Source organism: Salarias fasciatus, chromosome 12 (genome assembly GCF_902148845.1).
Source record: "Salarias fasciatus chromosome 12, fSalaFa1.1, whole genome shotgun sequence".
Lineage (NCBI taxonomy): Eukaryota > Metazoa > Chordata > Actinopteri > Blenniiformes > Blenniidae > Salarias > Salarias fasciatus.
This window is the reverse complement of record NC_043756.1, coordinates 14,420,797-14,444,981: the sequence shown is the minus strand read 5'-3', so window position 1 is coordinate 14,444,981 and position 24,185 is coordinate 14,420,797. Positions and strand designations below refer to the sequence as shown.

Below are 24,185 nucleotides of genomic sequence, written 5' to 3'. Positions count from 1 at the left end.
TGGTAAGAAGAACATCTCCACTGGAGCATCTGCATTTAACATGAAAAACTATAGCAAGGGTTTATAGTCAACCTACCTAAAACATTTTATTCTTACTTTTTAATTTGCATTATCCGTAACATTTGCTGATTTCATTAATTTTAACTAAAATTTTGAGTTACAAAGTTTTAAAGCTTTGTGTTTTAATAACATTTCTGTAGGGACCATTCATTGTATTGAAAATGGATTCAAATACAGACTGAACTAATGTACAGTTGTGTCAAAGTGTCGCAGTTTCCACGTGAAAAGGAAAACCTGACATCACGTGTTCCATCGACTGACCGACACGCTGTGACTGACAAGAACATGGAATGAGAGGAGGTCTGCCTCCGTCCGTTTCCCGGTATTTTTCCAGCCGCCGGTCAAACAGACGCAGTGCTGAGGTCGGAGTGAGCCATCCTCGCGCTCACACGCTCTTTGGCGCTCACCTGTAGCTAGGATACTTTGCCCTCCTCCGCGCTCCGCCGCGTCGCTCATTGGAGAGTGAAAGATGGGGGAAGTGTCGTTTTCTGGAAGTTCACTGAAAGTACAGAGCCGAAAGCTGTAAAACAAACATTAAAGCTGACTTTTTACCCTTTGGAGTGGAAGGTGTTGCGGGAACGCCGAGTTTTCCCCCCGGGTGTTTGAAGAAGTCTCCCGTTCCGTCATGGAGTTCGGTGAGGAGTCGTCGCCGGCCTTGGCTTTCGATAAGGACGCGTTCGAGCTGACGGTGGAGGATGTTTATGACATCTCCTATGTGATCGGCCGAGATTTGCTGAAAATCAGCAGCGCCGGCGAAGAAGTGTCGGACCTCCAGTTCAGGATCGTGCGCGTCCTGGAGATGTTCGAGACTTTGGTCAACAAGTACAACTTATCCCTGGAGGAGCTGAAAATGGAGCGGGACAACCTGAAGAGTGAGCTGCACCGGATCATCCAGGACGGCTCCTCCGCGCAGGGAGCGGTGAGTGTGTCCGTGCGCCGATGCGTTGCTCTCGGACCGGGTCGGACTGAAATAGAGGCTTTCTTGTGTGGCTTCCCAGCAGACCGTGGGGCCCAATCAGCTCGTGGTGGACCTGACGGACCCCAACAGACCGCGCTTCACCATGCAGGAGCTGAAGGAGGTGCTGCAGGAGAGGAACCATCTAAAAGCTCAGCTCCTGTTGGCTCAGGAGGAGCTGCAGCTGTACAAGAGGTGAATCCTTTTTTTTTTTCCTATTCTTTCCTCTTAACTCTATCAAACTTTGGGCTTCACTGAGAGGGCAGGTTACACCCTGGATGGGATGTGTTTGTAAGATGTTCCCCTAATGTCATTAGAAATACTGCAACACGACCTCTAATTGCACTCATGCGAGTTCATTTAGCACCACAAGACATAAAATGTCAACAAACCTGAAGACTGGCTGCTCTGAGAAAGGATTTAACAATGGATTGAACAGGTGTGGCTGGAGATAAACTATTCACATGCAACATCACCAAAAAGTCAGAGTGTATTTTTAGAAAGTTGATTATGATATGAAGATCAGATCTATTTAAGTCTCATTTAACAGCAGCCCCAAATAATGACAATAACAATGTCCTAAATCCTTAACAACTTGCCCCTAATATATTATGGAAGTAATTACTGCCACAATAAAGTTTCAAGATCCTGTATTTCTGATGTGTATGATTTATAAAACAAAAATATTGATCATAGTGAAAATATTTCCAAATATCTGTAATGAATTGAAGTTGGATCGTTTAAATAATAGGTAAAATGAAGTTTTTCATTGTATTATACTTATTCTAGGTCCATCTGTACATCCTTTCAACTAAAGGAAATACTACCAAAATTAGCATGTATTATCCTCCCACTTATATCTGATCAGTGAGTTCTGTTGGGAAATTACAGACTGAATTGAATTGTTCCAAAATAGTTTTAAATCACCACCAACCCAAGTATTGAATTTGTCATGTTTAGGATAATCAAATAGGTCTGGGTCTTTCTGTGTAAAGTCTTGCTTGAGTTCTGCCATAAGTGCTCTATAACATCTTTAACTTCTTCTCACAGTGTAAAGACATGTATGTCAACTAAGTCTGTGACTAACTTCCATGCAAAAGTGTGTTTTGAGGATATTTCTCTTTCAGTCTTGCACAGGTTGTATTCTGCCTCTCACTAGTGGTCGAGATTTAATGAATGTTACAACAGAAGATGAATGCATAGATTTGACAGTTCAGTAGCTTTCTCATGAAAGTGTGGATTTTATTCTTATCTTTTATTTGTGTCACTAATATCAGTAAGTGTGTATCTTCTCATGCAGCGGGATTTTGCCTCAAGCTGAACCGGCTCTGGTGGAGGTGGATCTGGATGCACCAGAACCTGCAGACACAGCCACAGAGAGCAGTCCAGCAGCGACAGACGATGCAAAAGCAGAGAAAACAACCATACGCAAACTGTGAGAGACCAACTTTTTATTTTTTTCAAGTTGCTTCTTTATGCTTTATACCGGGTTTACCTCAGGAGGAGAGGATCCAAATGAATTTGCTGCTGCAGCCACATGACACGAGAGTGAACTGGCCGGGAGATTATTCTCACAGGCCGCTTGCTGTCTGCTAACAATATGCTTGTGACCAAATGAATTCTTGCTGATGCTGTGGATGTCTGTGTGTCTGGTGAGTGGGAGAAAGCCAGAAGCTGGAGGCTGAGTGTGTGTCTGCCAAGCGGCTGCCGTCAGTGTTTATGGTCTGCAGCGTTCAGTGCCGCTGAAGCATTTCATCTTCACCACTAACTCTGAAACCTTCTCTGTTTTTAGGTTTTCATTCAGCCGAAAGTGAGAGAAAAACCCTTCACAAGAAGTGACCAAGTCGAAGACAAACAGGATTTGTCAGTTCAAATTAACCACTTTCAGAATGTCTGATTTTTTTTTTTATTATTATTATTAATTTTGTATTTGTCTAACAAGCACTATATTTTGTACTGGAAATTTTAACCTATTATAGATTGAGAAATATGCAGTTGCATAAATTATGTACAAATTTCTCATGAGGAGAACTGGAAAGTATTTTCTAACTAGTGTTAATGAAGCAACTGAACAGGAAATTGTTTCTGTGTTTTGTATTTTTTGTAAATTGTAATAGTTCCAATATTACTTAAGTAATCTGAAGCACACATACCCTCACCCTCATCAGTGGTCTATGAAGGACTCCCATCTAAAAACCCAATGATTAAATAATGTGTTGCATTTTATGAGTATTTGTGATTTATTTTCTTGAATTGCTCATTTAATAACTTGCAAGTTTACACCATTCAGTTTAAGCCAATTTCTTATGCTGACTAAATATTATGTATGTTTTTAATGGACCTAAAGTTACACATTCACAAGGCATACATTCTTTTTATCATACAGCCTTATTCATAGGTGACAGCAAGTGAATGACTGGAAACGGGCTGAAACTTTTCTTCATACCAGTGGGTGGACTAATCTTATGAGGCTTCATTTTACAAGTTAATGGAGAAACGAATTTAAACAAAATCCGCCACGTCCCCCTTCACCTTTGTAGATTTTTCACACAAAAATTAGACAAATAGATCGATTTTCTCAAACCTTTTATTCAAAAGACTTTAGTCCCAAATTCTTTACTTGCTTAGTTCCACTCTGGGATGGAAGTGAACGAGTTCAGGTGTACTCAGAATGCAACACATACACAGTTTGATGTCAGCTTGGGAAACGTCGTTCCCATTTGTCTTGTTTCTATCCGATCAAATCAGATGAAAGTAGAAAAGCCCTCCATCAGGACAGAAGGCTGTCACCATCTGTTTATCTGATGACCTTTGACACTGAACGTGCCAGCTGGATTCTCAGCTGTTTTAATCGGAAATTTACAGCACAGGTAATAATTTACAAGGTCAAATTCATTTATCCCAAAAGAAACTAAAAATAAAAGCATGATAAAAGCTTATTTCTGCAAAAAGTACACTAAAATTTGAAGGTTTCACTTCAATTTAAAGTAAATAAAATGCTCTGTATAAAAACCGCCCCCTCCCCACAACCCAGAAAAACATGAGGTGGAATTTTCAGTGTTTGAGCCACGGGTGGGCAGAGATGGAGGATTTGCTCCGGTCGCCGTAGTCGTACAGCAGCTCCTCTTCTGCCCTGATGTCTCTGGAGGCCACGAGGATCAGATGGGGAGTCCCGTCGATGGGATGGAGCCTGGTTTGGCAGTTGCCACTTTTACTGTGGTTGATCAGCCTTCCGAGGCGGCTCGTCTCCTTTGTAGCGTCGACGCTGAGGCAGAAGAAACACAGTCACTGTCAAGACACCAGTAGTAACCAAGGAGGAACCCAGAAACTCTGAACAACACGGAGTTTTTATGATAATCACAACAAACGCAATATGCCCGTTTTAAATTTCTCTCCAGAAGCTGCTTTATCTGTTATAAACCAAAGAAGAGAAAAATCATCAATTGATTTAAAAATCTAAATCAGGTTACTTCACTTTGAATAACTGGATAAAAATAATTGGCATCCACATAAAATGAACAATGGGTTACTTATTTGTAACAAGCCAAAGACTTTGATCTGAATTTCACTGATTTTTGTGCAGAACTTAAATTATCCAATTGGCTTAAAAAAACATTTCATTAAAAGATTCAAATCTCATTTTGCCTTTAATATTATTATTAATCTGTCATGTAAACCACTCCAGAATGCCTGCTTCCTTTTTTTTTTTTAACCCCACATGTATCACATCTCTTAAAGCGGTGTGTGTGTTTTTTTTTTAACTTACCAGTAGGTTTTGGATTGATACTGGAAGTAATACATGTAACAGCCTGTTTGTGGATCCTGAGCGTACTCCGCCTCTCTTTTTTTGGCCTCGGTGAGGTCGAGGAGGTCTCCGTGATATTCTACCACAAAATCTCCTTTTCTGAAGCCAGAGACAGCGAACACTCCTCTGCCTTTCCCTTCAATGTGTTTGACCTGTTGACAGTAAAAAGTTATGATATCAAAGTAGCTTGAACCACCATTATTGATACAGTGAAATGTCAAATGTCTCAAATCAAATTAAAACCATCGAATATTACCTGCATCCCCTCTTCGACGTTATTTTTTATCAGGTCATCAATGTGACTCTGCTCTTCATTCTGTGATCAATAAACGGATCAAAGATGCGCATCAAACACTTTTCTCTTTCTTTACAGTGGAAAACTTCATCTTCCAGTGGAAAAATAAGCTTTTTTCACACATACCTTTAGCTTGGCCTGAGTTTTTCTGTTGCTCCTTCTGACTGGAAAGTAGTCTGTGACCTTTCTGCTTTGTGTATTCTCCATCCTGAGAAGACAAAAGATTTTCAGAGTAGTTCAAACATTGTGACTGTTTGTTTGATGGGCTGTGGAAAAAAAAAACATGTATTTTTAGGATGAAGCGGTTTTGTTGCTTTATTAACTAACCTCGCTCTGGGTCTGCGTTCAGCTTTGCTCCGGACTGGAACCTTGTCTGTTACAGAGTCCTGCTGGACTGTAGTCAGCTCTCGAATGCTATCGCTGTGACAGGCCGCTTCAGCCAGTTGCTCTCGAGACTCACTGGGCAGGTCTGAAAAGGATACAATATATATTATATATACATATATAAAAACAGCTTAGAATGAAACTGACAGATGCCACAAACACTGAACCCCAATCAACAGAGTCAGCCACCTTCCAGACACACAGCTAAGTTGTGTCATAAGACAGGTCAGTGAACACTGAAACCATTCAAACGTACAGGAATTTCCTCTGTAGGAGATATGGATCGTCTGACCAAACGGTAGCAAAGAGGTCAAGAGAAGAGCAACTGTGAAGCTCCATGTAATAGAAGTCATCCAACAGTGTTTTTTTTTTCAGATAAATTATTTCAAAAAGTTTTCAAAAGTCATCAATTTCCTCACCTTCTTTCAGCTTCAGCGTGTCCAGATGAGCTGCATCGATATCATTCCCTTCCTGAATCCGCACGCTGGAGCTGTCTCTGAGAGGAGACCTCTGTTTGCATGGAGTGCGAAAACTTTGGAGAATTGTTTGCACTCTGCCTGTAGACTCCTGTAAAGTGATTTTGTTTCTTTATTATTTCACTGGTTAAAGACAAAAAAGGCTTTGCAGTTCACACAGCTTACACTTCACTGTGCACAATTCAACCCTGCCAAGTAATTCTGGTGTAAAATAATGCCTTATATGTTATGAAACATTGTGTTTTTCATGTAAACAATTTACAGGATAGAAAAGACAGACCACACCCCCCCACCCCAAGGTTTTCTGGAGGCAAATGTATACTATGTAACGAATGTATTTCCCTGACACTATAAATCTGTTACTATTTGTTACATTTACCATTTTTACATAGTATCTTATAATGAATATGCCAGTGGCATGTGTGTCACTTCTCATCCCTTCCTTCTTGTGAGAGTGATAAAAGAAGAAAGCTCAAATATAGAAAAACATGCATTTTCTGGTGGAATTGATTAAATAAAAAGACTTAATATTTATTTTTATGATTTGGTACAAATGGTATAGGTTATGAACAGTGTTTTCCATCCTGATGTATCTAAGGGATGGCTTGTCCCACACTTTGTAAACCACTGGTATTCAAAAACGATAAATTCATAGAAAAAGTTGTGTTGAATCTGCTCAGATAAACTCGACGGAAATTCGCTGCCTTGCACCTCATTTCGACATGAACCTCTGAGCTTTTCATTCAAGGGGACAAGTGTGTGTACAAACATTCAGGTCAAAACACAAACATATTTCAGAACGGAACTTTTTAAAGCTTCATACATCTATAGTAGTCGACATATGATACCAAACTTTAAAACTTACCTTGTTTGTCGCTGGCTTGTTTTCCTTTGTTTCTCTCTTTGAGCTGACTGGTTTTGGTGCAGCAGCGTCTGCAGAGTTTTTGTCGGCTCTCAGCACATGTTTTTTCCCTTTAACAAACACAGGGGGGAAAAAAATAAGCGTGCAGTACCGTTTCGTCGGGATTGAAATCTGCCCGTAAACGAGTTTTATAAGAAAACAGCTGTTCCTTCACACAACGTCGGTACCTTTGATCTGTAACAACACCGCCGCTCGTGAGAAAACGTGACCGAATTACGCTGTCGCAAAATTACCTTTGGCCATTTCGGGTCTAACAATAACATCCAAAGGTGCCGTGGTGTCCTTTATATTGCGTCCAGCTCCCGAGTTTCGATTGTTATCTGCTATATCTGCAACAAGAAAAATCCACTCACGGCGTTGAATGGGGCCGTGGAAGCGTGGACGATTTAAAAACGATGTGAAGCCTCTCATTGGCCAATTCTCCTAAATGGGAGGGGCGAAAATGCGGAAGTAAATTTTCTATTGGTGGCAGCTCTGGCTGCTAAAGCCTTTCTTTGTCAACAAATGACCTGAATTAGATTATTGTAATTTCCACACAGAACTGAGTATCGGGCCCTTCAATCAGTAGAAGTAACATTAATTAGGCAAAGATAAGAGTAAAAAACGAGTGTTTATTTACAGCAAGTAATCATCATTGTAACAAGACTGATGTGACAAAAGATGTGACTGATTTGATCATCTCTGACTGAAACCACACTTAACATGGTTATTATATTTTTTCTAAATAACAAAGTTTCAGTATTTAACAGAACTATCAACTCTGGAAAAGACTTGATGATTCTCCAAAAGAGTGCAGTAATTTCATTTTAATGTAATCACACAACAGATGCTCCAGTAGTATACCATTTTTACTCCTATTGGAAAGAAAATAATCTCGTTCAGGATTGCTTTATTCTATCCCATCTCAAAGTGATTAGATGTGAAGGAATTTTTTTGCATTGATTGATATTACTATTTAATAATTGTTTAATGAATATGAGATATGGTAGCGTAGCACAATAAAAGGGATGAGAAGGGTTTTAAAACAACAAATGTCAAATATAAGCTGGTGAATGGGTTTTTTCAAAGAGTAGACCTAATCAAGCAAAAAAAAAAAAAAGGATTAAAAAAAAATCCCACAGCTTTTAATTATTACTGCCACAATGAAGTCACTAAAGATGTGACTATTACGACCTAAGCTGACAGTGTGTATCAAGGCAGTTGCAACAAACAAGATGAAAATCAATAACCTAAATCAAATTTTATTTGGAAAATTGTTTCAATTCTCATAAGTGAGTCTAACCAGACAAAGACAAGGATTGAAGAAAATTGACTTATCATAAGAATCATCTTTCAACTCAATTAAAGTACGGTAACTTGAGATATGACTGATATGTCCACAAGGGCTGGTCAGTTCCGGAATCACAATCATTATTTGTTCTTCGTTAATGGTTCTTGGGGAATAATGAGTCTGGGTTCTCCATTAATCTGGATCTTAAGTCTTCTGTCAAGCAGACTCATGGAAAGACAACAGACTTACTGCACTTATTCAGTACGTGAATCCAGGTCATATTTCATTAAATGAGTAGATAAAAACACCAGTGTTCATTATGTGGTACAGGATATGATGGTTACCATCCCCATTATTATCATTTCATGTTATCATTAACTAGTAAAGCTCTATCATATGCATACATTTGGGGGAAATAACAGTGACTCGAGAGACTTGGATCAGTTGACTGAGTGACTCAGAACTATTAGTCATCACAAAGTGAACCAGGCTTATCACCACTAATGACCACCTCAGAGCACAGTGATGGGATTATGCTTATTAAAAAGAAACTTAATATTTTCTTGATTAGTGAGAGCGAATACCAAGCTAGGATAATTAGATACAGCTTACAGAGCAACCCAGGTTGACTCTTTAATGTTCTAAAGATTGAGAAGACTTTTACTGACTCTAATCTATAAAGTGACGCAGAGGTCATGTTAAAGTGATGGAGGCAAAACTGTCCATGCTGACACTTGAATAAAGGGAGCTTGTATTTGTTTTATTTCTGGTACTCTAGTAGGATATTGTAAATTACGTCAAACATCAACATCTGGGAGAATCAAAAAGTGAGAAGCAAATGTGACTGCATATTTAAAAAAAAAAAACGCTTGTTGCTCAAATTACACATGCAGCTACAGGTAAAGATATCAAAAGCATGTACTCAATGTTTAAAGCATGAGAGGAACCACAAGTATATTTATATTTTATTTTATTCCTTTTTTGAACATTTTACCTGTTGTCTATAAACAACAACACACTAACTTTGCAGCAAATGATGCTACACAAACAGACAAACTGGCTGGAAATTGTACAGTCCCTGGTATTGCCATGAAGTTGGTGATAATGTACCAACTAGCAGGAAGTCTACTGTTCCAAAACAAAAAACAAAAAAAATAAAAACATTTTTTTCATTTCATTGTTTATGTGATTTCATTTTCCTCACATACATTTTCAAACAGCATCATTTCCGAGCTTGGAGTCTCCCGCCAATGCTTCTTTAAACTGTCTCTTTCTCTCCAGATTCTCGTTCACCTTCCTTCTCTTTGCTTCTTTCTTCTGCACTGACTCCTTCTTCTTCATGATGACCTCACTGAGTTCTCCTTTGTATGCAACATCAAGTTTCTCCCTCATGATGTCCCGGGCGCGCTTCCGATTTACATCCACAGATCTGGTCTGATGGCACTGGAGGGGGAAAGCAAAGAGACATGAACAAGACTGTCAGGTGTTTTCAGGACCGTATTATTTACGTCATTTCAAAAGTTTGGAAAGTTACATATTTTTAACAAAGTTGATGGCAATATTGCGACCTATAAATGTAGTGAAATTCAATTGGCATGTCGCTTTAGGAACATATGAATTTTGGTACTTTTGTATGGCAACAACAAATGGTAAATGGGCTTCACTTACATGGTACACCTTTCTTGCTTTAGCAGTCTGAGTGCATTTACATGAAATAACCCATACTCTCACACTCACACTCACATACACATGGAATCACCTGCCATGCAAGGTGCCTGTTTGAATAAACTTGTTGTTCAATGTTCACTCCCATCGACAGAGAGAGGAGTGGACCGAACCGTCAACCTTGGAGTACCAGCTGAGCCATAGTCACCCCAAGCATGGTAATATGTGAACTTAATAAGAATCTTCATTTATTTTACTGACAAAAAGTAAACTGTTGCTAATATATCTCAGATCAATGTGGTAATGAGCCTCCATTTTAGAGGAAAACGAATTCCATACTCAAATGCTCTGTAAATGTAAATATTTAGGAACAAGCAGTGGAAACTTCAAAAAGCATGTATTTGGAGCAGAATCAGACTGGAGAGGCACGATCAAACGTTTTACAGTTTCTCCACTGGTAAAGTGTTCATAACACTGTATTCCTGAGGTTATTGAAAAGGCACAACACTTTAAAGTATGCATACAGTTTGTAAAAATGTCATTTCTGCAAATTCTGAACTTTAAGTATTATAAGATCCGCAAAATAAATGGCATTAACCTTGAAGGTGGGCTGATTCATGACATGTACCTTCACTACTATTCCGGTGGGGATGTGCTTGAGCACCACACAGTTGCTGGTTTTGTTGGTGGCTTGTCCTCCGGGTCCAGATCCTCTCACAAACTGTTCTTCCAGCTCGTCCTCACTCAGTTCTGGAAGGTCTGTCAGGTCCTTTTTACCGACTCTCGGACACCATGTGGGTCCAGCAGCGACATCGGGGGCAGCTCTCCTCAGGAGCCGCCGGGACAAACTGTGCACGAGGAGCGAAACGAGGGCCGACATTATCTTACATTTTATTTAAATCTGCCCTGCTCGAGCGGTTCTGACAGCTTCACGGTGTCATTTTCGCTGCAGGGCAGGCTTGTTTATATCCTGTGACGTCACCACTGGCTGTCGTGCTTCATCCAATCAGAACGCAGAATGTTTTCTTCGTGAGTACATTTATAACTGTGTAGATCAAACAGCGCCACTACGTGTTTGGTTTTGAAACACCAGCAAAGTGTATCAATTTAAAATGATTTAAATGAAATGAAATCTTAAGTTAAAAAAAGTTAAATATTGAATTAATCAGTAAATCACATTTTGAAATTGTGAATGAAACTTTATTAAAAGGTATCAAATGGACCTGAATAAGCTTAACTAATTAAATGTATATAAAAATTCAACAGGTTTTTTTTTTTTTTTTCCTGAGTGGAATTGATATCTCCAGGTGGCGCCATTGGAACATATTATGAAAAGATGCCATAAGACACCTTTTCATCAGCTGAAATTACAGGGTAAAATGTGTTCCCTGTATTTTGTTTATATTTTTTAAAGGTACCACAGAAAAGATACCACAAACCTAAAATACACAAAGCTGCATTAGGTACTTGATCGTTTGTTTGAAAGGAATGCCGTCAGTATACTCCACACTGAAAAGGTTCTTTTGAAGATGCTCCACTGTCAGTATTTAAAATGTAACTGAATTTGCACTTTGTGTCAAAATCAAAATGGTCACATTGACAGTGATGACCTTACAATACAAATCTGTTCCTTTTGTTCAACTCCATAAATCCATCAATCAACCACACACAAATTCAGACCATTACACCCCTGTTTACAACAAGAATATATTTGGACTGAGAAAGAATCTAAAGCACCTTGAACACAGAAATTCTGAGCACAACCTGAAGAAAACCTCCTTCCCATCAAGATAATTTTGAACTGTGCAAGTAAGTCTAAATCAAACCATGCTAAGTTGTTAATACTTTGGTTTGATTTTGAGGTGGAAATATTGTCCTCCTGCTTGCATTTGCATCAAGAGGACCTCAGATGTTAATATGCTAAAATATTAAAATGGATTTCAAATTGTATTTGTCTTTTTGTCACAGAGAATTGTTAATTGTGTTTACTAATTGGAAGAGTGGCAAAACATTTCAGAAATTATTGCAGCACCCCATTTAAATGTAATTTAGTCGTTTCAAAGGTTTTTTTTATTTTAGAAATTACAATGCACTCTGACATAATATGTCCTGCTTTTCCCCTGATATTGACTATAATTAGTAAATCAGGGAACTATGTAGGTCAGAGTGAAAAGACAATCTCTCTGATGACCTGTGATGACATCTGTCTGAATCTATGGGAGGTGCACTTCTAATTACTTGAACTGTATCTTTAGTGCTCACACATTTAACCTAGTCCTCATTTTGGAACACATTGACCTTGACTTTTTCAGTCGGATGAGGATCATTCAGAAAGTCAACTTACCTTCTCATGATGTTCGTGCCACATTTTGGCATACAATTTTGTTTAACTGATTACTCTTCATGCAGTCATGTTTGCATTAGTACCTTTTTTCATTGTTATAATAGGTCTTGTTGTGTTATGGATGTTCTTAAACCAAATTTTAAAATATGTTTTGATAAGCATTTGAGCAGCTTAGAGTTAAGTGATGGGATACTGATGAAGGTTAAGGCAGGAGTGCTTGGACTGATTTTTTTTTCTTGTAATTGAAAGCTTTGGATTTTGTTAAGGATTAGACTCTAGTGCTATAGGTTCATGAAGTGATTTTGATGCTCATTGTTGCATGATGCTTTATGCTCCTCATAAAAGCAGTCAGTTAAAAAAATGCTGACATTGTAAAGGAAGTGAATTTCAACATCCTTATGAATTTACCTTTTTTGGTAATAAGATCTCCTGTGAGTATTTTTGGGCAGTATGATGTATGTTCATGCAGAATTCATAGTACCAGTTCATTTAATCTCATTCAATTTCATAAAAGTAGATGACTCCATATCCTCTGTGTTTATATGAACATTAATGCGTTTATTTAGGTCTAAGAAGTAACTCATTTTAACAGCTCATCTAAACCACTGTATTTATTGAGTGATAGTCAAAGAAGCTGGGCTTATATGCACTATAACGGTGTGTGGGTCTGTTTATCATTGACTGTAAGGGCATGGCTGCTGGAGACGTATCTGTAACTTCACATCCTACAACGCAACAACGCTTTCTGTCTGCGGAAATACGTAACCAGGCGGTGTAGCAGCTCCAACCACGTCCTGTGTTTGCCTGTAAGGGGCGTCCTACTATCAACACGGCTCAGCTGGCTCCTCATAGTCAAGTTAACAGTATTAAAGACTGCCACGGGGAAATGCATGACCAAACCTTTTCAAGTGAAAACAAAATGGTTTAAACACAGTTGAGAGTTTCATTAGGAGATAGAGAAATTAAATGACTGTTGATTTGAGCTTTATCTGGTTATGGATCACAAAATACTTAATGGAAGAATGTCTGTTTATCGAGTGAACCCCATGTTTATCTCATTAATTGTATTAAAAAATGATCTTGTCTTGTGGAGTGCTCGGAGAAAAGATTTGATATATACATAAAAGCCACAAATGATAAATCATGGTGAGCACAATCAATGGAATTATATAAGCTTTGAAGCATGAAGATATAAATCAGGACAATAGTTTTTTAAGCTTTAATATTTGCAATTTTTCACATTTTAACATGAAAAAAAAATTCTATTAAAATATCTATTTCTTTAATGCAGCATTTTTCTTTATAGTCATTTGGAGCACGGTGCAATCAAACCCAGAACTACAGATGAATGTAGAGGCTGCTAGAGACTTGGGCCATGCAGTTTTATAGAAGAATGATCCATAAAGTTTTATAGCATTCTAAAAGGATCATTTTATGTATAATGATTGCACTGCACTTTCATTTCTTATTATCATGGGGGGTATATGATGGCATAATCTAGACGATCCAATCTAGAGTGGGCCTTTCTCTTTGGAGAGTTTATCTCAGGTACTCTGGTTTCCTCCTATTGTGAGGTTAACTTCTGGTCCCAAATTAACCATCAGTGTGAATGTGAGTGTGTGGTTGCCTGTTTTGTCCTGTGATGGACTTTGCACTTATTTGACTGGGATAGGTTCCAGCGCTGACCCTGAACTGGATAAAGTGAAGACAGAAGGTGAACCAATATCTCCCACTCGGTTGATGGCACCACCTCAGTTTTTGCATTTGTTTTTAAATTATTATTAGTTATGCTTATCTCTAATGTGCAGTAGGAGCAGAAAAAAAGTGATGACAAAAGTTCATAATATTGACATTGGATAGAAAACCGTTTACAGTATCTCAGAAAGCATTGCAGAGTTGTAAGAGTGGGCCTGAATCCACAGTTCCACTCCCATCACCCTCCAACTTTCAGAGGAAAAAAGATTGTATTTGTTGAAAAAAACAAAACTATTTTTTAAATTTTAGGTGCCTGAGGGGTTTTTTTAATTTTTTTTTTTTTTTATCACAAACCCTTTAAAACTGAAATAAATCTATGAATGAACAGCCTAAAATCTCAATCTGAAGAGGAGACGGTAGAGGAGCACTTCCGGCTTTTATTGTGAAGCTCGTGAGGGACACCTGGCTGCGCTCGCGCTGACTTGCCGGTGTTTCGTGTCGTGCTTGAGAAGACTGAAGTCTTGCAGCGGTTCAGACTTGAGGAGTGACAACCCACGGAGGGGAGAGCTACCCTACGACTCTTCCCACTTTTAGAGGACGCAGACAGCAGCTGCCGGAGAGCTGGCCAGCCCCTCCACGGACACACACACACACATACACACACACACACGCGCGCACGCACCACAAGCAGAGACGTATCCTCTGCACAGGACGAGCCCAAGCGCCGACCCATGCGAGGGGTAGCTCGGATATTCAAGGACATTTCAACGTTCCCATAGCTACTCTGGCCTTTTCTGGTGAGGAAACCAGCAGCGTGCGCGTCGCGCTCCCGTCACGAGCAGCGATGTGGCCAGATTTCGTAAACACGGGCAGAAACGGCGGTTGATCTGACGCCCGTCGCTGCCGGGCTGAGGATGTTTTCTCTGCGTGTCATCTCTACGAGCCGCAGCCCGTCTTATCCGCCCGCCGAGAGGACGCGCACACGCACAGGAAGCCCGCCGCTGACTCTGGTTGCGCTGCAGCGGGCCATGGCATCGTCTCCACACCGCGGCGCGTCGCAGGCTGTCTGTTGCTGAAGGCAGCTCGAGTGACCGGAGCGAGAAGTAGTAGTGGAGGTGACTCTTTTTATTTTTTTTCCCCCTCCCGAACACAACCTCCCAGGAGGAGACGGGCCGGTCAACTTCCCATCACGGAGTGCGCGAGCGTACCGTGGAAAGCCAGAGGCGCATTGGCGTTGTGCATCAGGTCCAGGTATGTGATGATGAGCACCGCCGACCATCAATTTGTCATTACCGTGCTGCCATGTTGCTAGGTAACTGACGGTGGGTTTACTCTAGTTCATATGTGGTCGTCCCTGTAAAGACGAGCAGCAGATCGTTTTACTAAGGGATCCACCTGATCGCCACATGTGTTTACCTTTTGGATCAATTTGGGGCGCCGCTGTGCAGATGCAGTGTGTCATCTATCACTCACCCCTCCTGCTGAACTAATGAGGGCAGAACATGGGATACAGTGTATCTCTGCCTACACTGACCAACTCTAATTTACCTGCAGAGTATAAACAGTCACCTTAAAGCAATGCATTCCTGCCAACTCTTACAGTAATTTGCAATCTTTAGATTTTTAATGAGTTTCTAAGGAAATTGCAATGTTGCCAGCAGCAACTGGAGTCTCTAGACAACCAACAGCATTTGATGAAGCGTGCTAAATTGGAGGTTTTTACTTTAAAAGGCATGACGACTCTCTGTATCAGAAGATGCGAGGCTGCACAGTTTGATCCAGTGAGTATAATTGCCTGTTCATTGAAAAACACGAAACGTTTCTCTCTGTCCTGCTTCAAAGATGGGCAAGAACATTCTGAATAAGAAACATTTAATCAAATAACCTTTAATAACACCCGAATCCAAACTTTCAATTAAGAAAAATAAGTTTCATTTCAAAATAATCCCATTTGTTCCAAATGCCTCCTAGTGCAAAATACTGTATAATGTGCTCCAGCGGGGTTATCTGTCAGTTCCAGTATTGTTGCATCCAATATTGCAAAAAAAAAAAAAAAAAAGCTTGCCTTTGTGTTTAATTTACCAAATCTGCTGAAAAGTCTGATATTCTTTCTGTCAGTGTTCATCTTCAGAATATTTTTTTTCATAAACATCACTGTGCTTTATGGACTGCAACAGCCACATCTCTAACAGCATGGTAGGTTTTTAATTTCAGTTTAATTACTTTTCATTACACTTAGGCTTATTCATTTCATCAAGCTTTACTTTTATTTTTTTCCCTTTCATCAAGATTCTTTCTTGCTGGGTATGCAAGCACACCCTCTAGTTTCTACAAAAATCAGGCCCTGTGTTTCTGTATATTTTCACTGCTCTGGTGTCGCACCATGCCCCTGTTCACTGCACACAGGCACGCTTGTTAAAGCTGATGAAATGTTCACCTGACTGTGAGCGGCGCTGATGTTATCACTGCACTGCATCTGTTTTAATAACGCGTAAAAATAACTGCCAGGCTTCAGTTTCAGGCTTCTTAATCTTTCTCTTTCAGTGCATGCTTTTCAGAGAGTCACTCTGAAGTGACACCCAGGTGTGAGAATTTATGTAAGACCCTGCTGCAGATGACAGCATGGGAGGAGGGTGCAGATCTTACACAGATTGCACTGAGCTCAGTTTAGACCAAAGTGGAAACCTGCATGCCTTAAGCTTGTTTATGCCCACCCAGCCTCCTTCCTTTTTCAGTAGGACTTGAGGTTTCGGGATCAGGAGTCCGTTCACTTGACTCAGCAGGGCCGGGGTGAGTCATGAAGGCAGCGCTGCTGATACGGAGGCTGTGACAGCTGTTGTCCAGATGATGGCTCTGCTATAAGAGCAGGGTGCTGCTGTTGCTCAACTGGGCCTGCGTTGTGATCCCTATTACCACATTGTTCAACATCTCATGTCTTTCAATTAGAAATTTAACTTCGCCCTCTTATTTATGCCAATCCTTTTGCTATGGCCTGAGTTTAAGAGTGTTGACAGATAAAGGAATAAGAGTCACACATACCAGGACACGTTGTTTCTGTTCTGTTACTACTATGAACCCAGGGTGTATGCGTTACTGGACAAGTTATAACTTGTGTCCTGCCTGCTTGAAGGTTTCGATATTTGTCTAACATGGTTATCATCCAGCGGTCTGTGAACTTTCACATTTTATTGTCGTCGTCAGTTTGGAAGAAAGTAAACAGAAACCTGAAAGGTGAAGTTCACAGCGAGGGGTACCTCATGATGATCTGTGCACGGTTTCCTGAGTGGGCGGACGTCTCCAAAGTCCTGTCTGTTTTCAAGGATTGCTGCTTCCGATGCCGATTGTAGCTGTTAACTCCGAGAAGCTGTTGGTGATTAACAGGATATTTATCAACGCTATTCAGTTGTGTGGGAAAGATAAACAGTCTGTTCTCCAGTCGCTGAAGGGCCGCTCTCTTTTAAACGCTTCAAGTGGAATCCATTGATAACAGCATCAGCATCACTCATGACCAGAACCCGCGGCTCACATACGTGACCTTAACTGCCAGTCATACATGAGCCTTATGATGCAGTTTAGCTTCCTGCGCGCTTCATGTGACCACTCCTTCTGTAAAGGAAATTGCAGAACCAGTTTTTTGATAGTGGACCTCCTCCGTCTTCCAGCAGACACACCCACATGAATCTACACCTGTGGTACACACACGTAGGACTACAGTATGTGGCTATATAGCAGTTGGTGCAAAGAAAAGAAATAGGAGAGAAAACTTAGAAGTCAGTCAGTTCTGAGTGTCATGTCTATTGAGTGCAGGTTTTTTGATATTGTCATCAGAACATTGTTTTTTTTCCACCTCTGTGCAGTTCAGGTGAATTATGAGGATTAGATTTTTCATTTAAAACTTGAAAATGTGACAAATATCCTCCTGTGGCTGTCTATGTTTTGGACTGTTTTGTTTGTCACAAGCGAGGTATAAATCTCTCATCAGTGTTACAGATCACTCGCTTGCTTTTATTTCAAGTTAGAATTAGTGTGATTGGTTTGCTAATGTCTTTGAAGTCTCACAAGATAATGACTGATAAATATCTCAAAGTAATCACTGGGTACAAAATGTCAAAAGGAAAATTCTTTGTGTGTATTTGATTTACAATTAAGACACATTGGTAGGAAATGCTGTACGTACACTATGTGTGTGTACACACACTTTCAGTTTCTGTTGTTAGTGATTGCCGTTCTTGTCATTGGAATGCTATGAATTATGGGTAGTTCCCTCCAGCGAGTTCTGCAGCATTGCAGACGTGCAGGAAGGTGCAGACTGGACCCAGTGTTTTCAAAATATCTGACAAGAGTCATAACACTGCACACAAAAACACCCGAGGTGTATATTGGCGTTTCTGTGAGAAGGCCAAGCTTCTGGATCAAGGGAACAGTTCATTTAATCACTGACTGATCCGTATCATATCAGACACCATAAAGTCAATAAAAAGCAACTCACCAGTTCTTTAAGATGTTTTCATAAGATTTTTTACTAATTAAAAGAAAAGACAAAAAAAGGTACCCGTGCATGTTATGCTTTAATATGCTTTACTATGTTAGCAAATAACATAATTAACAGAAAATTGTGTACATGTTAATAAAAACATTATTTTCTCCTACAGAAGAGTTGACCGATAATATATGTAATATTATTTCAGGTACCCAAATTTGTTTAATAAGAATTACAGAAGTAGAATTTTGATTCTGCTTTTTCCATTAAGTAAGTACATTTTCTTTATATAGCACTTTTCGCGGATAAAAAAACAAAACAAAACAGAATGCTCAACAATAGACACAAAAAAACACAGTTAAAGGTTAAAACGACTCTCTTGGATCTAATTCCACAAAGACTCTTGAAGTAGCCAAGTCATTTTAACACATTTCAAATATTAATTCATCCTTAATATTGCATGAGTTATTTCCCAGAAAATTAGATTTGTGGCTTTGGGATTGCTGATTTACATGCAGCTGTGCTCTTGAATTTTTCATTATCAAAATTTAAAATGAAGTTTAGTGGTTCTGCTTTTGTGGTATGTTTCTGTCTTTTGTTTTTGATGTTTGAGTCTGTAATTTATCATTCAATTTCAGTGTGTTCTTTGGAAAAAAAAGAATTACTGGATCGAGCGCTTCTGTTCTTATTGTCAAGCTTGCGCAGATGGAGGGAATATTACAGCGGCAGCAGCTGAGAGGCTGAATGAGACCCGATAGCTCTCGAACTCTCAGGTGTCTCCGCTGAATGTAACACATCAGGCAAACAAACACAATATCACACGGCTGAAGGAGAACAAGAGGAGGTTATTATGAATTTGTTGATCGTTTGTGCCGCTGTGATTTTCACATGCAGCCCCTTATTTGTTTGCGACTTTTAGCTGTCGAATTACAGCAGTTCTGACAATGTTTTGTTGTTGTTTTTTTTTTGCGCGACGCGAGCGGCGCGGCGGAGACACAGTAGTGACATTTTTAATGAGCGATAATTTGTAAGTGCATTCAGATGCTGATATTTGCTCATTCATCTCACGCAGGTCTCTACTCTATTCCGAAACTAAAATTACCCAGCGCCTCGCTCATGTTGCACTGCTGCGCGAGTGCCAGACAACCTCCTGATGATCCAGAGGAGAAAACACTGTAAATATACGCTGTACGTCTGAGTGACGGTGGAGTGGAAAATTCCTGACAGAGGAGCCTGTAGCTTTTGAGAATGTGCCCCAGCCTTGTTTACGCATTCATAGCGCCGTGTGGTATCATTGTTTGTTTCCGTGCATGTGACCGATCTCCCCTGCTCCTCACTTCACTCATGTTTTCTTTTCTTTTTTTGTGTGTGGCCTGAGCTCATAATATTTGCTGTTAATGAGAATGCGGATGACGACTGGGTGTGCAGCTGTTGAGTAACGACATGTTAGTTCAGGCACACTTCCTGCCAGTTAAACTTTGCGTGACGCATGCAGCAGCTCACCACGTCTTTTGGGTTCCACGTTATCAGATGAGATGAGACGAGATGAGGAGGCTGGTGCCGGAAGAACACAGAAACTCGCTACGAACGGCGAGAAGCACCGTGTTGCGTGTGTTGTGATGCGTGTGTGCGTGTTAGTTCCTAAATCGTGTTGCGAAGAAGTTATTTTGTAAAGAAAAGCCGTTGGACTTTTGTGTAATGTTGCGTGTTGCGGTGTTTAGTTTGCTCATAGGAATGAATGTGGCGTGTTTACCTTTAGGCTGCTTTGAAGGCTTGTTACGTGCCGATCTCATCTTATGTTTCAGTCACTGAACAACAAAATACCTGCGATGCCTCACTCTTAATCAAGGACAGGATGGCTTTGTATTCTCAAACAAGAGTTGTTAGGATGCAGTGGATAGAGGGAAAGCCTTTCCCAGCTGCAAGGCCTCTCTATGAGGAATTTGCGTGTTCTGCATGCACTTTCTCTGGATATTCTGCTTTCCTCCCACAAACATGCAAAACATGTATTTGAGGTTTTGGTGTGTCTTTAAACTACCTGCAGGTGTGAGTGTGACTTGTCTCTATTGCTGATCTGGTCTACGATGTACCCTGTCTTCACTTCGAGTTAACCATTGGCTCCTGTCGACCCAGAGTTTGATGAAGAGCTGGCTAGAGGTTTATAAAGCTGAAATCTCCGAAGAACTGATTTTTTTTAGAGTTAATAAAATGTTTACTTGTTTTTTTTTCACCAGCGGGCTGCGTGTGCCTCTCTATGACTTTAGAAACAGAAACCACTGGCTTTTACCATTACCGTTTCTGAGCTTCCTTTCTGAATACGGTTAGATTAAGGAGTAGCAGACTTATTTCCAGTAGCAGTGCAAAATTTAATTACAATTCCACAATCTGATGCGTCTCGATAGGCATTATCATCCTCTGTTTTTATTATAATGACAACTGTCATAAACGTCTTTTCAGTGCAGCTTACATTTATGGACCCAAGTAAAGAAGCGCAAATACTTTGGAACTATTATTCAACAGGTGTCAGGTGTGTGTTTAACTTCTATATGAAAAATACACCACATAATTTCCCATTACATTTTTCAACCAAGTTTGGGCAATAAGACCTGTTAAATACTGTGTGGACAGAGTACAAAATGGCCAAAATATAAGTGATAATACAACAGATTTTCTACATGTTACCCATAAATGAGTGCAGACAAAACTGTTGAATAGAATAATAATTGAATAATTGTTTTTTTTGCCTCAAACAGAGATGATTTTTGAAGTTGTACTTTTATCTTTCATGCAGTTAAAAAGCCCTCTTTTCAGTTAAGAAATTGAATCAGTGTTTCTGTACTTTTGTTTTCAGAAACTTTTTTGTTGAAAACAAAAATCACATCAAGTCGAGAGGTGTATTTTTACTCCCTGAATCTGGACCTTTTCCTCACTGTTTCTTGGCAGCGTGTTCCGTATCCCACTGGCAGTGCTGGCCGCGAGGTTTGAGAGGCAAAATAGTGGTCAGAGGTTCACAGGGCCAAACCCGGGATCCCAGAGGGTCCAGTCCAGCCTGTGAGATGACTGTGCATAAAGTTGAGTCACTGTTGCATTTAAATGTGCGTATTCTATTTATTTACAATACAGCATTTGGATCACTGTGCTGTAATTTCAATGATCCGATCCCTTCTTTCTTCCTGAACTGAAATGATACAGCCGACCTAAAACCAACAATCTTGTGTTGTTGTTTTTTTTTTTTTTTTTTTGTCAAGCATGCCACTTTTTGTCATCATTTTTCTGGATAATTCATGTTTATTCTGTGCAGCCGGTGGTTAATAAAAGTGCCTGTGCTGCAGTTTGTTAGTGACTTTGACCCAGAACTGTATTTATGGCCAAATTTATTGAGAAAAAAAAGTATCGAGTGAATGTCGTATATCGTCATTTTGAGAAAAAAAAAAATTGTGATTTGGAGTATTTGGGGCCATATCGCCCAGTCTTACTCTCAGGACTTTGCAGCTAATCAGCAGATGTATGATTAATGCTCTGTAACTTAAAGAAGATAAGCCTAAATGATCAGCTGCTGCATGTGGGAATTTGAAAAATCATTTTTTTGAATGTGATCCGTTTTCTTCATCTCTGTTGAAAAGTGAAACTGTTCTTTACCAATAATGTTTCTTTGAATTAGTATTTGACCAACTGGGACAAACTGTTCTGATCCAAGATTATATACAATAATCTTAAAAAAACAATATGAGAATTGACAGATAAAGTGAATAAAACCTGTATTCTCATAGTGCCTGCCTGATATTTCTAGCCGACAGTGAACAGTTTGTGCTTCAAGTTGAGGTGATAGAAGGAGGGAAATTTGGTAAGATGTCATTGAAAAGGACCAGACTGAGATGGCTCACTGTCTGGGTCCGAGTCATCCGAGTAAATAAAAGAGGTGAACTGACAACTCGGTCGTGGACAGTCAAGGTTCATTCATAACTGAAATGAAAGAAAGATGTCAGAATATTCAATATGTCTCAGTTTGTTGTTGATGAAGTGGAAAAGTAGGGATCCGGCACAGTGTTTAGCAGATGGTCTCATTGAAGCACAGTGACCTCTTACACAACTACTGTATAGACACATTGTAATCTCGTCAGACGGCGCTTCAGATGAGTCTGGATCAGCCAAGTTGTGAATGATATATTGTGTCTTTTTTTTTTTTTTTTTTTTTTTTTTCCCTGCTCACAGTGCCACCTCAGCTGAAAAAAAAAATAAAAAACAAACAAACGCAGGTGATGCTAATGCTGGTGTTGAGATGTTGACAGGGACAGCAGGGGTAGAACCTGTCCCCATGCATCCCTGATGAGCCAGCTGATTAATGCCACATCATTGCTAATGCTCCTGCAGCGGTGTCGCCTGAGAAATTAGATGAAGCCAACGTTTCGCGCCGTCGGCTTCTCCCCCCGTTTGAACACCAGCTTTGCTGGAAGTATGAGCGGACTCCAAAGAAGAGAGCACAGGTCTTTTTATAGCACTCATCCACCTTCCTGCGTCCTTACTTAAGTTTCATTTTATGGAAGGCCAATCCAGTCTGCTGTGTGCATCCTGTCGGAGATGGGTGTCCTTATTTCATTGTGATATTCATCAGGCTTATGGATGAAGTGGCACACCCTCCCTTCCAGGAATCTTCTTGGCCCTTAAGTGGGAAGATCTGCTTCTGTGAGGCATAGTTAATGTGTTATCTAATCTAATCTGCAAGGAGCATAGTCTTCTCTGAAATGCTGTCTGCACCACCCCGTCACTGGAAAATCAGCTGGTTTGTGGACTTTTTCCATCTTGCATTTTCAGTGTTTAGTTTTGACGCTTTCTCATGTGGATTCTATAAACTCCATTTTTGTTTCAGGTATTTTATTATTTATCTCTACAGCTTTAGCATCAGTGTGGAACGTATACGCCATGCTGTATGCATTTGTTGAGTTCCTCCGTCGTTCTAGCCCCGGCCCCTGCAATGCTTTGAGTCACATGGATCATGTAAAATGAAAGCGACAGCACTGCTTCATGTCACTTTACCCATGCTCCCTTTTCTTCTCCAGTGGACACAGACACCTGATTTCTCTGTGGCTAAAAATAGCTGCCTTCGTACCCCGACTCCCCCTCCTTGCTCCCCCTTAGCTCTTTCCCTTTTTCACTCTGACTGTAAAGACCTTTATTTGCCCACTCTCCTGCTGTGTGTGAAGCGAAGCATCACAGATTCATTCAAAGCAACGTACCTGTATGTGTCTTTGAACGTCACAATATTTAATTGTGTAGGTGTTTGTTGTTTCTATAAGCTCCGGCTTCGGTTAGAAAATGTTAATGCCTGGTTTTCCGCAAAGCCCTGACCTCGGCACCCATTCAGACGTTCGCCAAAGTCATAGGACCCGGAGCATCTTTCAAAATGGCCATTTATGGTCACAATGAGAGACAGCTTCACTCTTCGGTCAGTGGGTAGAACACTTTCGGAAAGGCAGCATTATTTGTGCTGCACAAGAGGATTTGAGGTATTTTGTCAAAGGGCAGCGGACAACCTCTGCTTTTCTTAAGCAGCATGACCAACATTTACCTCGACGCACGATGTGCTCGAAATGAACAGCTGTACTCGCCGAACTGATGAGTCAGTCACTCAAATTTCTTTGGGTCAGAGACTGAGAAAGACGGAGCACAAAAAAGCAGAACGGCTCAGGCAGATGCAGATCACTGTGTTAATACTCGGGCAGTTTTTGCCTTTGCGGCTTCTTGGGGCCGGATCCTTCACAATCGGTTAAGCTCAGGGTTCGTTTCGTATAGTGGACAGGTCACCGGTTCATCACGGGGCAAACAGAGACGCACAC

General features: G+C 40.2%; 4 protein-coding genes across 10 annotated transcripts in view; 2 read left to right on the top strand and 2 right to left on the bottom strand.

Moving 5' to 3' along the window:
• Positions 1-481: 481 nt before the first annotated feature.
• rilpl2 (Rab interacting lysosomal protein-like 2) lies at positions 482-3,234 on the top strand. Of its 2 annotated transcripts, none has more exons than XM_030104966.1 (4): positions 482-979; positions 1,062-1,210; positions 2,316-2,450; positions 2,808-3,234. In XM_030104966.1, exons 1-4 carry the CDS (start codon positions 686-688, stop codon positions 2,827-2,829), a joined length of 600 nt encoding a protein of 199 aa, XP_029960826.1. In that variant the 5' UTR covers positions 482-685; the 3' UTR covers positions 2,830-3,234. The 2 variants fall into 2 exon arrangements, with proteins under 2 accessions (XP_029960826.1, XP_029960825.1); XM_030104965.1 differs by having other exon boundaries at positions 484-979; positions 1,059-1,210.
• A 395-nt stretch (positions 3,235-3,629) lies between these two features.
• kmt5ab (lysine methyltransferase 5Ab) lies at positions 3,630-7,274 on the bottom strand. Its single transcript, XM_030105056.1, has 8 exons — positions 7,131-7,274; positions 6,841-6,947; positions 5,919-6,066; positions 5,443-5,584; positions 5,242-5,323; positions 5,077-5,136; positions 4,782-4,972; positions 3,630-4,280 (listed from the first exon to the last, which is right to left on the bottom strand). Exons 1-8 carry the CDS (start codon positions 7,138-7,140, stop codon positions 4,070-4,072), a joined length of 951 nt encoding a protein of 316 aa, XP_029960916.1. The 5' UTR covers positions 7,141-7,274; the 3' UTR covers positions 3,630-4,069.
• An 804-nt stretch (positions 7,275-8,078) lies between these two features.
• On the bottom strand, positions 8,079-10,783 carry mtrfr (mitochondrial translation release factor in rescue). Its single transcript, XM_030105014.1, has 2 exons — positions 10,461-10,783; positions 8,079-9,610 (listed from the first exon to the last, which is right to left on the bottom strand). Exons 1-2 carry the CDS (start codon positions 10,710-10,712, stop codon positions 9,380-9,382), a joined length of 483 nt encoding a protein of 160 aa, XP_029960874.1. The 5' UTR covers positions 10,713-10,783; the 3' UTR covers positions 8,079-9,379.
• Positions 10,784-14,374: 3,591 nt separating this feature from the next.
• Positions 14,375-24,185, top strand: part of LOC115397546 (membrane-associated phosphatidylinositol transfer protein 2) — a 44,478-nt gene continuing 34,667 nt past the window's right edge. For all 6 annotated transcript variants that reach the window (XM_030103876.1, XM_030103875.1, XM_030103873.1 and 3 more), the window contains exon 1: positions 14,375-15,122. The gene's annotated coding sequence lies outside the window, so the exon portion shown is untranslated. The remainder of the gene's footprint in view (positions 15,123-24,185) is intronic.